The following is a 12938-nucleotide window of genomic DNA, read 5'->3' as shown; positions in this document are numbered from 1 at the left end:
CACCCTCATAGCGGTGTCTCTCCCTTTGTGCAGTCGCGGCGTCCCCAGTGAAGCTCCCACCTCTTTCCTCTCCTCCTCAGGTCACCAGTCACACTTCTCTAACCAACTTCTGAGCCCTCCTGATGCTGGAGTAGGAGACACAGCTGCTGGCTCCTGGGAGATTTACATGTAACAGTGACTCTTAGCAAAGCAATTGTCAAACATACAGGCCACCTGCCCTCTGACTGACAGTACTTCATCCTCTCCAGCCGTCCACTCTATTGATCAGAATTGCCCCCTATCTACAAATACCACTTAAGGAAAGGGGCTCACTCCATTTGAGACCCACATAGCCTGCACGAGCCAAATTCATGATATAATAATAACTTAAGGACAGGGGTCAGCCTGGCAGAGTGGTGCACACCTGTGATTCTAACATTGAAGGTACAGAGGCAGGAAGACGAGTTCAGAATTCTCCTTGACTATATAGCAAGTTTGAGGCCAGCCAGGGCTACATGGGACTGTTTCAATATGAAAAAATTACATATATCTGTGTGAGTATATGTGAATATATATATATATATATTACTTATATATATATAATACATGTATGTAATAATATATATTATATATAATACATATATAATATATATTAATTACATATATATAATTTATACAATTACATACACACACATACCACCACTACCACCACCACTACCAACAATAACAGCAAAAAAGAACAGTCTTGTTTTAGTGCATAGTTGAGCCCCTCTGGTCCATGTCCTAGTGGCATCATGGTTTTGGACTTCTATGGGGTATATAACAGTGGGCCAGCGGGCCCAGTGTTGTTAGTGCCGGCCTGGCTGAAGCATATATATATGTGTGTGTGTGTATATATATATATATATATATATATATATATATATATATNTATATATATATATATATATATATATATATATATATATATATTAACACACACACACTGCAGTGGTGACTTTGTGCTGAAGGACCTTCACTTGAGGGGCCTGTGGAGTCCTACAGGCTTCTTCCTAAAGCCCTTCCCTTGGCTCACTGGTACACTTCTAAAGGGATCCTGGGTATTGTCTATTCCAGTCCTTAAGGATTCCAAGAAGCCATCACTTAGATTTTTATTAAGTCCACAAGAGGCCCCAAAAGGCTTCATACATTCTTAAAGAATGGTCTTGGTCTCTGAGGAAGGCTAGCCAGTACAGATCACCAGGAGTCCCTGCTGTTGATTTCATCTGTGCTGCTTGTTAGATGTTAGGGACATAACTTCTTTGTGACTTTGTGAGGCAAAATTCTCAAAGCATAATCCTTGGCCCATTTCGGCCTACTTTGGGTTGGCCTCCACTGGAGTCTGTCATTTGTCATCACTGCTTCCTGTTTTGAAGAACTTTTTTTTTCTTAAGCTACATTGTATAAAGACACCTCAGTGTCACCTGGAAGCATGAAGAACTTTGGGGAATTTTGTCACCTCCAGGGAAACACACTTAGGCTCATTGTAGAATTCTTTTTAACTTCTTCCACTCACAGGTTCAGGGCTACAGTCAGAAGCCACGGGTGAATCATGTACCTAAAAGACTGTTCCTTATTTCCTTGGTAACAAAAGATGAAACAGTACAGATTCTTGGTTTTCTTTACTTTGGCCACATTAACTGTATAATTTTCAGTGGTAAAATTGACTCTTAAAAAAAATATATGAGAGTTTCATGGTAGTAGACGGTAACATTTTCCTTGATTTAAAATAAAAACTAATCAGAAATGTACAGGTGACAAATGAATCTAGATTATTCTAACTCCTGCATTGTGATGCTGAGGAGGTGTATCACAGCTTTCTGAGTTGTTCATCAAGGCTATTGGAAGTGTATATTCATGGCTTTCAACGCTTGGTGGGCTTGTTAGGTATGATATGCTGCTAAATCTCAGCTACTCAGGCACTTTGGGCAGGAGGAGTAGAGTCACAGGCTACCTGGGCTTACATACCAAGTTTGAAGCCAGCAAGACAACTCAGTGAGACCCTATCCCAACATAAAAATAAAAGAGGCCTTCAGCTCTAACTCAGTGGCTGAATGCTTGCCTAGGCCACTGAAGGATTTGGGTTCGATTCCAGAATTTTGAAGGGAAGAGAAAAGGAAAGTCATTTCGTGTAGTTGAGGACTTAATTTTGCTTGGATTAGATAAGAGATTGGGTTCTGAGGAGCTTTGATTACAGTGAACATTTCATAGACATAAAAAAAAAAAAATAAAAAACCTTTGGAGAATAAAACACTAGTAGTGGGGTGTTTGCTGCTCCAGAGCTGGACAGGACCTGAGGCAGACTAAAGTTTCATGCAAGAGCCCACTTTATTCAGAGCATCAGACAGTTTATACTCTGCGGGTTAAGAGTGGTCACCTGAGTAAAGGTCTCATGATTGCAAGCATATACAATCACAAGCGCAGTCTGCATGTGTCAAAACCTGGAGGCATATAAACAGATAACAATATCCAGTTGTAATTAATAATCTAAAGCAAACTCACTCTTATCCAACATACCTGGAAGGAACAACTTTGGTTGTTTGAAGAAACTGAGGTCACAAGACTGTTGTCTTGGTTTCTTAAGAGTTTTCTCACAAGCACTCAGGATTCTCCTTACACAACTTCATTTTTGGACCGCGTTTCGACAGTGGAGCTGGAAAGATGCTTAGCGTTAAGACTGCGTACTGTTCTCATAGAGGACCCAATTCAGTTCTCAGCACCCATATTAAGCAGCTCATAGTTGCCCGTCACTCTGATTGCATGGCAGTCCAGTGCCCAGGGCCTCCATGGGCACAGAGACCCATGCAGACCCATGATTTCAAAATAAAATGCATTTGCAAAAAAGAAAAATGCCTACACCATAAAAGTCAGTCTAACATGTGCTGACAGAGCTGTACACGACAATTTTACCCGCTTGTCTACTCTTTGTCTAACCTCAGGATATTGCTCTTGAACAATGAGGTCATAATCTGTGTCCCAAGTCAGGCCTGACCACCTGTACTCAATAAGTCAATTAAAAGATCCAAGTTAAAAACGGAGAACAGAAAAGAAAACTTATCCGCTATGGCCACAACGAGATCCAGAAAACCCCCACATCCATCTCAGGGGTCTTGAAGTGAGATCAAAGTTTAAATAGAGAGCCAAGTATATGCACATGTAAGCAATTTGAGAAAAGGTGTGGTTCTGCCCACCAGTGGCCCATCACTGTCTGGCTTGAGTCTCGTCCTGTAAGATAGTCTGACAAGTTGTTAGAACTGTATGTAGTCTCTTTCCAGGAGATAAGTTCCCCTTCTCCCAGAATAAATTCTCTTTTCTTTGGGTTCCATCATTTGAACATTCTAATAGACTGAGAGACACAAAGTATCTCTTTAGAAATACAAAGTGTCTCTTTAGAATGATCTTCTCTTCTGCCCGGCTGGTTGCAGCATCTCCCCTTGGCCCCTGGGTAGCACTTGAGAAGCAGGATGTGAGGAGTGGAAGAAGTCTGAGCTGAGGCTTTACCGTTTTCTCTTCCAGTTATGCAGATGCACTACTCTCTGTTAAACAAGAAGCATTATCCCAAGGGCAAGATACCTTAAGCTGGAATGAAATTCAGAATTGTATTGATATGATTAATAACCAGATTCAAGAAGAAAATGACCGTAAGTATGGAACATATTCCTTCTGTAGAGAACTCGGAGAACAGTGGGTGTGTGCAGGCTTTGTATTCTCTAGATGAGAGTTCTAAGAGTTTGCTCATGGGAGCATCCAATTAACTCTCAATTATTATAATAGTTTTGTGCAAAACATATTCCAAAATACGTGAAAGATAGAAAACTAAATCGAATTCCCAGTTTTTTAACATAAAAAGCACCTCCATAGTTATGTTTTAAAGAAGACTTCATCTTTATTATTTTGCCTTTCATTTGCACATTTTCCTGAACTTTGACGTATTTTCCAGCCCTAGGAATGATCATTTGGAGTATAATCTGACCATATGGTCAAATATCATGATAATTTGTTGTTTCTAAGACGATGAACAGGCATGGAACGCTAAAGTCCCAGGAGCGTGTAGCCTGACGTCAGCTTGCTTCCTTCTTCTCTGCCTGTGGTTTACACAAACAGCAAAAGAACATAAAACTGGGTGACTCTTGTAGTTACTGCACATCTGCATCATGGATGAACAAGTGCAGGCTCCGGGTTGTTTACATCATTAAGGCAAGGCAAGCCTGTGGGCTTGTTAGCAGCAATGAATGAGAACCAATCAAACCACTAGCCTCCCTTCCGGCGCAGAATTCCTTCCCTCCTTCCTTCTTCCCTGCCCCCTACCTTTCACCCTCTTCCTTGCTTCATTTGTTTTTTAATTTTTATTTATTTATTTTTTTTATGATCAAGATCTCACTATATTGTCCAAGCTGGCTAGATCCTCCTGCCTCCATTCCCCAGGCTTGTGCTCATGCATGACCCAGCTTTATTTTTAATTAGGCATTATGGGATGTATTTATGGGCTATGCAATAATCATACATCAATACCACTTTGACTTGGTGATCCCAGTGTACTTTAGTTCATTTGTAGGTTCATTTCTCTATATCTCAGTATGCAAGGAAACATCTAAAGTCTTTTGTGTTTAAAAGGTAAGGATACCATTCCCAGTCTCTCACAGAGTGTTTCAAATCTAGCTGTTTACATGGTCAGGGTAGTGATAGCTTTTAGTGCCACAACAGCTTCAGCTTGCTCTAGCTTGCAGATGGACCAGACACTTCTCTCACTAGTCTTAAACTTTTTTTGATGAGCTTGGCTGGAGAATGAGATCTGGTCCCCCAATGCTACATCCAGCTCTGGAATAATGGAATCACATGAGATTCTTCCAATCAGCTAATCTTGGCTGTTTCCTAGGAGCATCTTGCCAAGTTTGCTTTTTGGCGTTTCAAGGATTCCCACCCCCCTTGGACTCCATCCCACTGAAAATGTTGACTGCCTTCATGGTGTGCAGTGGGTGTGAATTTACTGGACATTGTCATGATTCTGTTCTTCTCATGTCCTGTGTGCATCTAAGCTTCTTTTGGGACAGTTCGGCTCTCTGTTCCCCATCTCTGTATTTCCTGTCCTCAAGGTGTGTAAAAATCTTTGCAATTAGACACCTTGAGTAGGCTGCCTAATGTGTTGGCTTGGGATCTTGGAGCTCTTGCCAGATTTTACTCCAGAGGGAAGCAGTGATTTGAGCAGATGTTCAGCATCCTGGGGGGTGCAGGTGGTGGAAGTCACTGCTCTGTGTGTGCATGGATATCTGAGAGTATGTGTTTTACTACAGAAAGTGGTCCCTGGCCCTCTGTCCTGCTGCCCTAATTTTGGACTCCCACATCTACACTCTGAGCTTCCTGACACTCTGGGGTAGAGTCCCACTGAGTAGAATTTCTCTTGGTAGGCAAAGCAAATGTTCAGGTCCCATCTGTGTTTTCTAACTCCTCTGGGTCTGTTTTGGGGATGTCTGCGTGTGCTGCTGCCTACCCAGGTGTTACACTGCCTACAGTTACACTGGTTTCCTTACCCTTCACAATGACTGAGGGGGAAGAGCGCCCTTCTCAGCCTCTGCTTTGCTGGGAAGAGAACTAATCAAGTCTTTGAATGCCTTAAGGAGACAGTGGCCTTTTGCAAGCAGAAGTGATTTGTAACTAAAGTCTCTCGACTGTTACGGCCATTCCCACCATCCATCAACATCTTGTCATGGAGGGCACATGCTCGTCCTCAGGGAGCTTATTTCAAACATTGTCCCCTTTCTAACACTTGGGGAGTCTGATATACAGTATTTAATTTGTATGGACTTTGGCTTGGTTTTTCTTTTTCCTGAGATATTTAAAAATATTTTCATTTTAAAAGTCAGCATACTATGTAATGACATTATTCAAACATCTTTGTTACTCTTTCTCTCCGCCCTCCTCCACACCACACCCCTTTTGCGTTCTTCTAGCCCCAGCCTCCTTCCTACTTCATGTTCTGGTACCTTCCCCATCTTCAACACCTGTTTTTATTTAGAATTTCTGAAGTATTGTGTTTAATATCACAGATTAAAGGGATAGTTTAAAAAGCTAAATTTTGATTAAGTTTTGGTTTATATACTAAGAAATGGGTTCCCGTTATGACATTTTCATCGATGTGCTTTGCTCTTATTGACACACACACACACACACACACACACACACACAGCGCTAGTCCCTCTCCTGCTCCCTTGGTCTCCTGCACTATTTCCATGAAATTCGTATTCTCTTTACCTCCAGACCTGTTTGTTCTCTCTCTCATCGTCCCTTTCTTGTTCTTTTTAATGCCTTATGATCATTAAATGAGAGTCATACAATACAGTAATCAAACTATCTGAAAGCGCTGAGAGTTTTCATGGGAATTATGAAAGAACAGGGTCCTGGCCTGCTGGTCAAAGTCCACTCCCATGTCTTACTTGTGGCCCACACTGGGCCTGCGGCTAAGAGACGTGCTAAATGGAAGGCGGATCCAATAACAGGCTGCTAAATGTGTTTCCGGACTTGGATGTTTAGTTGATGTCTTCCTGGAAACCCCATGTTTCTCGACAAAACCACTGAAGAATAGTATTTTAGGATATAGCCTCAACAAGAAGGTTTTCATCTTTGAGATGGTTGCTTTTAAAATTTGGCAAATTGCCATTCCTTCTAGGTTACTTCACACTCCCCAAGAATACGCGCTGTCACTGGCGTGGAACATCACAGCACCATGCCCAGCCATCTTTACTCATATGAAATTTACCTTGACATGTATAAACAGAGTGAGGCAGGTGTGACCAAGGGGCTTCTGGGTAGGCTTCTCGGCTCCTGTGACATCATTTACTATGACCTCAGCAGGTTGTGCTGTTGGATACACTCTCGAGAACTTAAGCAGGTGGCTTCCATCTGGTCTGCTGGAATGCAAGCCTTGCCAGATGACAAGCCCTAGGGATATGTGGACATCTTCTTTCTCACACTTGGTTCTGCTAAGATCATGTTTGAATGGGGTGTTTGAAAGTATTTAGACCACATACTAGTGTCTAGTGAATGAATGATCTAACATCTCCCGAACACTCCAGTTTATACGTAGGAAAGGATGTGAACAGTACAAACTTCCACGGCTCACCTCATATTTGAAACTCATTTAATTTGAATGTTAAAGAAATAGAGTTGATTTTTATAAACTTCAAACACATTTAAGTCTTGTAACCTGGAATGATCTCTTAAGAGTTTTTGATAACTCTTTTCCCTCAGGGCTAAGCCTCTTCATTCCTAGAACAGTGTAAGATCAACTATTAGAAAAATATTACTCATTTAAATGCCAAAATAGAGGTACATTTTTGCATTTTCATTTCTGAACATCTGCATTAAATTTATCTAGGTCTTATCCATTGCTCCTGTAACGTATTGTTTAAATTAGAATCATACTAAGATAGTTCCCCTCTTGCTGTTCATATGTAAAAGTATGCCTCTTCTAAAAATATACATTTGTTAAAATATAAATTACATAACCATAATATTTGCCTTTTAGAGGTGAGGCTGGAGAGATATGGCAGTAGACTGGCTCCTCCTCTGGATTAACCCCAGTTGGGTTCCCAGCATCTCACCCACAAGGCAGCTCATCGCCCTCTTTAACTCTTGGTCCAGGTTCTCCAGGGTTGACTTGTGGCCTCCACAGGCACCAGGCACACATGTGGTACACAGGCATAAATGCAGGCAAAACACCCCATATGCAGACTTTGTTTTAAGTGCATAGTGGCCTCTTGTGTCTGGCTTTGTTTTTGTTTTTTGTTTTTTTGTTTTTTTAAACTTAGTGTGTTTTCAGGACTCATTCACAGTGTATCCTTTCTAGGTCAAAAAATATTCTAGTCTATAGAAATACATTTGTTTATCCATTCATTATTTTTGATATAAATTTGAGTCGTTTCTGCTTTTTAGCTATTATAAATTATGCTGCTACAAACCTTCCAGGTTTTATGTGAAGCTGGGTTTTCAACTGGGTGTTCATAGGCAGAGTGGCTAGATCACATGGGGGTTTTATGTTTAGTATTCTGAGGGCCTGCGGAATTGTTCTCCAGTGTGTGCGCATCATTTCCCATCCTCACCAATAATGCATACAGGTCCTTTTCTCTCCAGTGGCACCAACACTTATTATGAATGATCCCTTCTTGTTACAGCCGTCCCCGTGGTTACAAAATGACATCATCAGACTGTGTCTTGGCTTGCATTTTCCTAATTAATATATTGTGCATATATATATCCTATACTGACTGAATCTGTGTATCGTCATTAAATAAATGTGTATTTAAATCCTGTGCCTATTTTAAATTGATGTCGCTGTCTTTTAATTGTTGAATTATAGGAGCTCTTTATGAATACAGCACACTAGTCATGTTGGATATAAATAACTGAAGTTTGCCTGAGTCTTTAAACTGCCCTTTCATTTTCTCCGATAGAGAACTTTTAAGCACAGAAGGTCTGATTTTGACAAAGGCCTGTGTACTTACTGTTTTTCCTTTTTTTCTTTCTTCCTTTTTCTTTTGATACCATAGCCAAAAAACTAATTACTCAGCCTGAAGTCACCAAGATGATGTCCCTGTGTTTTCTTCTGAGAGTTTTCTAAGTTTTAGTTTGGGCCTTTGCATTTAGGCCTGGGTTCTATTTTAAGTTCATTTGTGTGCAGGATTTAATATATAGTCCAAGTGTGTTCGCACAGGTGGGTATATGGTGGACCCAGCACCAGTTGCTCTAGAGCAACAGTCTTTATAGACTATTTTTGCCCGTTGAATTGTTTTGGCAACCTTGTCAGAAAAAAAGCGGTTGAGCATAAGCAGAAGGGACAATTTCTGGATCCCCAGTTCTGTTTTGCTCATCAGTATGGCTTTAATCATGCCAGCACTCTGCAGAATTAGTCGCTGTAGCTTTGTAATGAGTTTTGAAATGGGGAAAGTCCGCTGGCATTTCCTTCTTTAGGGATTGCATTGGTTGTTTGGGCTCCCTGTGTTTTCTGTGCATCCTGGGGTCGTTTATCACATTCCAATTTGTGAAAAGGCTCCAGGGTTTTTGTTTTGTTTTGTTTTGTCATTTTGTCTTGTTTTGTTTTGTAGGAGTTTCCTCGGAACTGTATGTCAATTTATCAATTTGTCAATTTGAGGAGTATTCCTTTTTTCTTTGTTTAATTCTCTCACACAATTCATCCCTACCACAACCTCTCCTCCCAGTTCTCCACAACCCCCTGGAGGTGTACTTCTGCCTTTACAACACTGTCTTAAGTCTGCAGCCATGAGATGCCTTCCCCTGTGTTTTGGTTGCCACTGAGTTGTTTCCTAGTTCTTGGTTTATGCGTGTCATGCTTCCTAAATTATTCCTAAGTGTGCATTACTTTCCCACTGAAGTGGATTTGTGATTGGAGTCTATTGCACATCATTCACATACAGAAATGCAGTTGATTCTCTGCATTCACCTCTTACCTCCAGCAGCACCGCGGCGTCTGTCTTCAGCTCCTTGTAGCCTGTAGCACGAGGGAGGAAGGGGTATGGTACTGTGACTTAGAACACTTGCTCCTCTCTCTGCAGGGATGGTAGTTCTCGGGTACATCAATGACGCCATCGACGCAGGGGACCCTCTGAAGACTTTAGATACCTTGCTGCTGCCCACTGCTAATATCAGAGATGTGGACCCAGACTGCGCCCAACACTACCAGGATGTTCTGTTCCATACAAAATCCCAGAAACTCAGGGTAGGTTTTAGTTACGTTTCTTGCATTAACTTTGGAAGACGGAAGACTTCTGATCCATTTTTCATAAATTTCATGAGTTTCGTATATCAGTGAATGAACATAAACCAAGGTTGCTTACCTGCTATCAAACAGAAAGATCCAGATCCAAAGGGGATTGCTGTTTCTCCTCTATTAAAAACTCAGTTGTGGGTGGATTCTTCTCCAGAGTACAGTTCCCTGGGCATTTCCTGTATCCGTCTTCTGTTCCCATGCAGTGCCTAGCATCTGGTGGGGGTAGGGGGTGGGTTGCAGAGGGCACATTGATGCTATTTGAAAGTTCTCTGTCTTTATGGTCAGGATAGTCAGGAACTGACTGGAGCAGAGGGAGAGCAGGAGGGAATATGTGTGGAGATATTATGTTCCAGAATCTTTAGAGAGGTTGCCATGGAGATAGAACAGGAGCCATGCCTGAAGGAGAAGGAAGAGGTGGTTAAGCAGGTGGGCGAGGGGGTCAGCATAGGACAGGCAGTACTCTGCTCTAGGCATGGGAAGGGACTCACCTGGAGTCCTCTTGAAGAGCAGTGATGTTATTTACATCTGGACTTATACTGAGGGGGTCCCAGGAAGACTTACTACTCTTAGTAAGATACGGGGCTGGATATTAAGGTTTGTAGGACCTAGCACTCAAGAGTGGAAGTGATGGCACCAGCTACAGTGGCCATCCTTGCCATTCATATCCCAGCTGGATATGTACAAACCCAGTTGGAAGGAATAGTAGCTCCCTGGATCCACCACCCTCAGAGCCCAGGCTCTGCCTCCTCTGGAGCAGGAGAAGCACTGTGGTTACAGCACAGGTTAGAGGTGTGGATTGAGCATCTCCTATTTGCAGGCAGGGCAGCGGTAGCTAAGCATCTCTCATTTAATTCCCATAATAGCCCTGAAATCATTTCCCCATCATCACGAGTTCTGAGATAATGAACTAGGAGTTAAATAACTGTCTCTGTGGCAGACAGTGAAATAACAGCATTGAGAGGAAAAGTTGCTTGCTTGGGAGACAGTCAGGCACCATTCAGATCCTGGCTCTGTGGCCTCAGCTGCCACATCTCCATATGCTTATTTTCACATGCATCAAATGAGAATAACACCTGCCCTGTAATATTACAATGACAGTTATGCCAGAATATGAAATATATAAATAAATGTGCTTTTATATCTCAATATCTTACTGACATTATAAATATGTGTATGTGTGGGGTTTTAAGAGATTTATTTTTAATTGTGTGGATATGTATACATGAGTGCACGTGTACTTGTAGATCAGAGGTGTTGGATCTTTCTGGAACTGGAACAGCAGGTAACTAGCTGTGTGTTGCCTGGTGTTGGGTGCTGGGAACCCAACTCTTGTCCCTGGAAGACAAGACTTCTAACTGCTGAGCCATATCTCCAGCACTGTGTTTTGATTCTTGTGTGTATGTGTGTACCTATAGCATAAACCGTGGGCACCAACACCAAAACAGACAGCAAAATTATAACTAACATGACTCGCGTCTCCTGTGACTGCCCCCCCCCAACCCTCTTCTGAAAGGTGATTGGTTCTGGGACCATGACTGTGTCCTCCTGGCTGAGAAACATATATCATGGTGTGTTAAGACAAATGGAGAGAGACATCCTGTACAGCAAGGAGAAAAGACAGAAAAAAAAAAAGGACCTTAATAAATTATTTTCCCTTTGGGAATGATGGAAATCAAACCTAACATATTGTGCAGCAATCAAGTATACTAACCACTGGGGAAATCCCCAGTCCAGCAGATGGCCTAAATGTTTAAACAACAACAACAACAACAACAAAAAAAAAAAAAAAAAAAGAAAGAAAGAAAGAAAACTGACATACTTTAGTATACATAAAAATGGGATATACATCCTTGGGAGGGTGAGACATGCTCTTAAATGTTTGTGAAATATTTCTAAAGAAGAAAAAACTTCTGGAAAGTAGACTTCAAGGGTGTGATATATGGGAGATGTTGTTGAACCTGTTTTTCTACTGATTCGATGTTTAAGATTTCTAAAGAATGAATGTAGGGTTTCCATTGGTAAATGTAAACTGTGTTTGTGTCACACTAAGAAGTGGCCTCGTTGGAAGTCCAGAGATCTGTGACTCAAGGCAGGGCATTCGGTCTGCGCTGGCAGCCGGCTTCTCTCCTGTGCTTTCCCAAGGACTGCTCTTTACAAAGGTCTTGCTCAGCCAAGCTTTAGCCAACAGCGGATGCAGCTTCATCTGAAAGAATGAAGTCGGGGCACAGGGTAATACAGCCAGTAAATGGGAAGGTAAAGACTCCCTCTTACAGTTCTAGCACCGTGACAAAACACTACAACCAAGGCAACTTAAGAGAAAATGTTTAATTTGGGACTCATGGTTTCAGAGGGCGAGTCCGTAACCATCATGGTGGGGAAGGTGGCACAGGCAGGTACGGTGCTAAAGCAGTAGCTGAGAGCTTGTATTGGGTCTGCAAGTACCTTGCTTCTGCTATAGTTAGATATGGTTCAGGTCCTGTCTATGAGACTTTAGTGAAGCTACCATGTGTCTAAACATTTATTTTCACACATGAAAAGTAAAATTTTAAGTATGCCTATTGTAGCTAGGTATTGTAGCTCATGCCTTTAATCTCAGCACTCAGGGGGCAAACGTGGGTGGATCTCTGTGAGTTTGAGGCCAGTATAGACTATAGAATGAGTTCCAGAACAGCCAAAACTACATAAAAAAGTCTAGGTCTTAAATAAACAAACAAACAAACAAATAAACAAACACATTTTAAAGGAATACTTATTATATAGTATTATAATAGGGGTCAAATAAGAATATGTAATATATAATTGTTATATATTTTAATATGTTAATGGCATTATGACTACATGTGTATGTAATCATGTTAACTACAGCATTAGCATGAAGCATAACATAAGAACAAACAGAAATCTTGCTTACCTATTCTTATTGGGGCCACCTATGTTTGCTTTGCACTTTGAGGGTGGTAATGGCAGTGTCAGAGATGCTCACTGTGTCAAAGATGCTAACTGTGTCAGAGAGAGATGCTCACTGTGTCAGAGAGAGAGGCTCACTGTGTCAGAGAGAGAGGCTCACTGTGTCAGAGAGAGAGGCTCACTGTGTCGGAGAGAGAGGCTCACTGTGTCAGAGAGAGAGGCTCACTGTGTC

At 41.6% G+C, this 12938-nt stretch overlaps 1 protein-coding gene across 1 annotated transcript in view; it reads left to right on the top strand.

Moving 5' to 3' along the window:
• Window positions 1-12938, top strand: part of Iqgap2 (IQ motif containing GTPase activating protein 2) — a 264615-nt gene that overhangs the window by 170450 nt on the left and 81227 nt on the right. The window contains exons 12-13 of the mRNA XM_029544180.1: window positions 3535-3659; window positions 9585-9748. Of these exons, the coding sequence (XP_029400040.1) occupies window positions 3535-3659; window positions 9585-9748 (289 nt within the window). The remainder of the gene's footprint in view (window positions 1-3534; window positions 3660-9584; window positions 9749-12938) is intronic.

This window comes from Mus pahari, chromosome 11, assembly GCF_900095145.1.
Source record: "Mus pahari chromosome 11, PAHARI_EIJ_v1.1, whole genome shotgun sequence".
Lineage (NCBI taxonomy): Eukaryota > Metazoa > Chordata > Mammalia > Rodentia > Muridae > Mus > Mus pahari.
The sequence above is the reverse complement of the archived record's forward strand: the minus strand, read 5'-3'. Positions and strand labels throughout refer to the sequence as shown.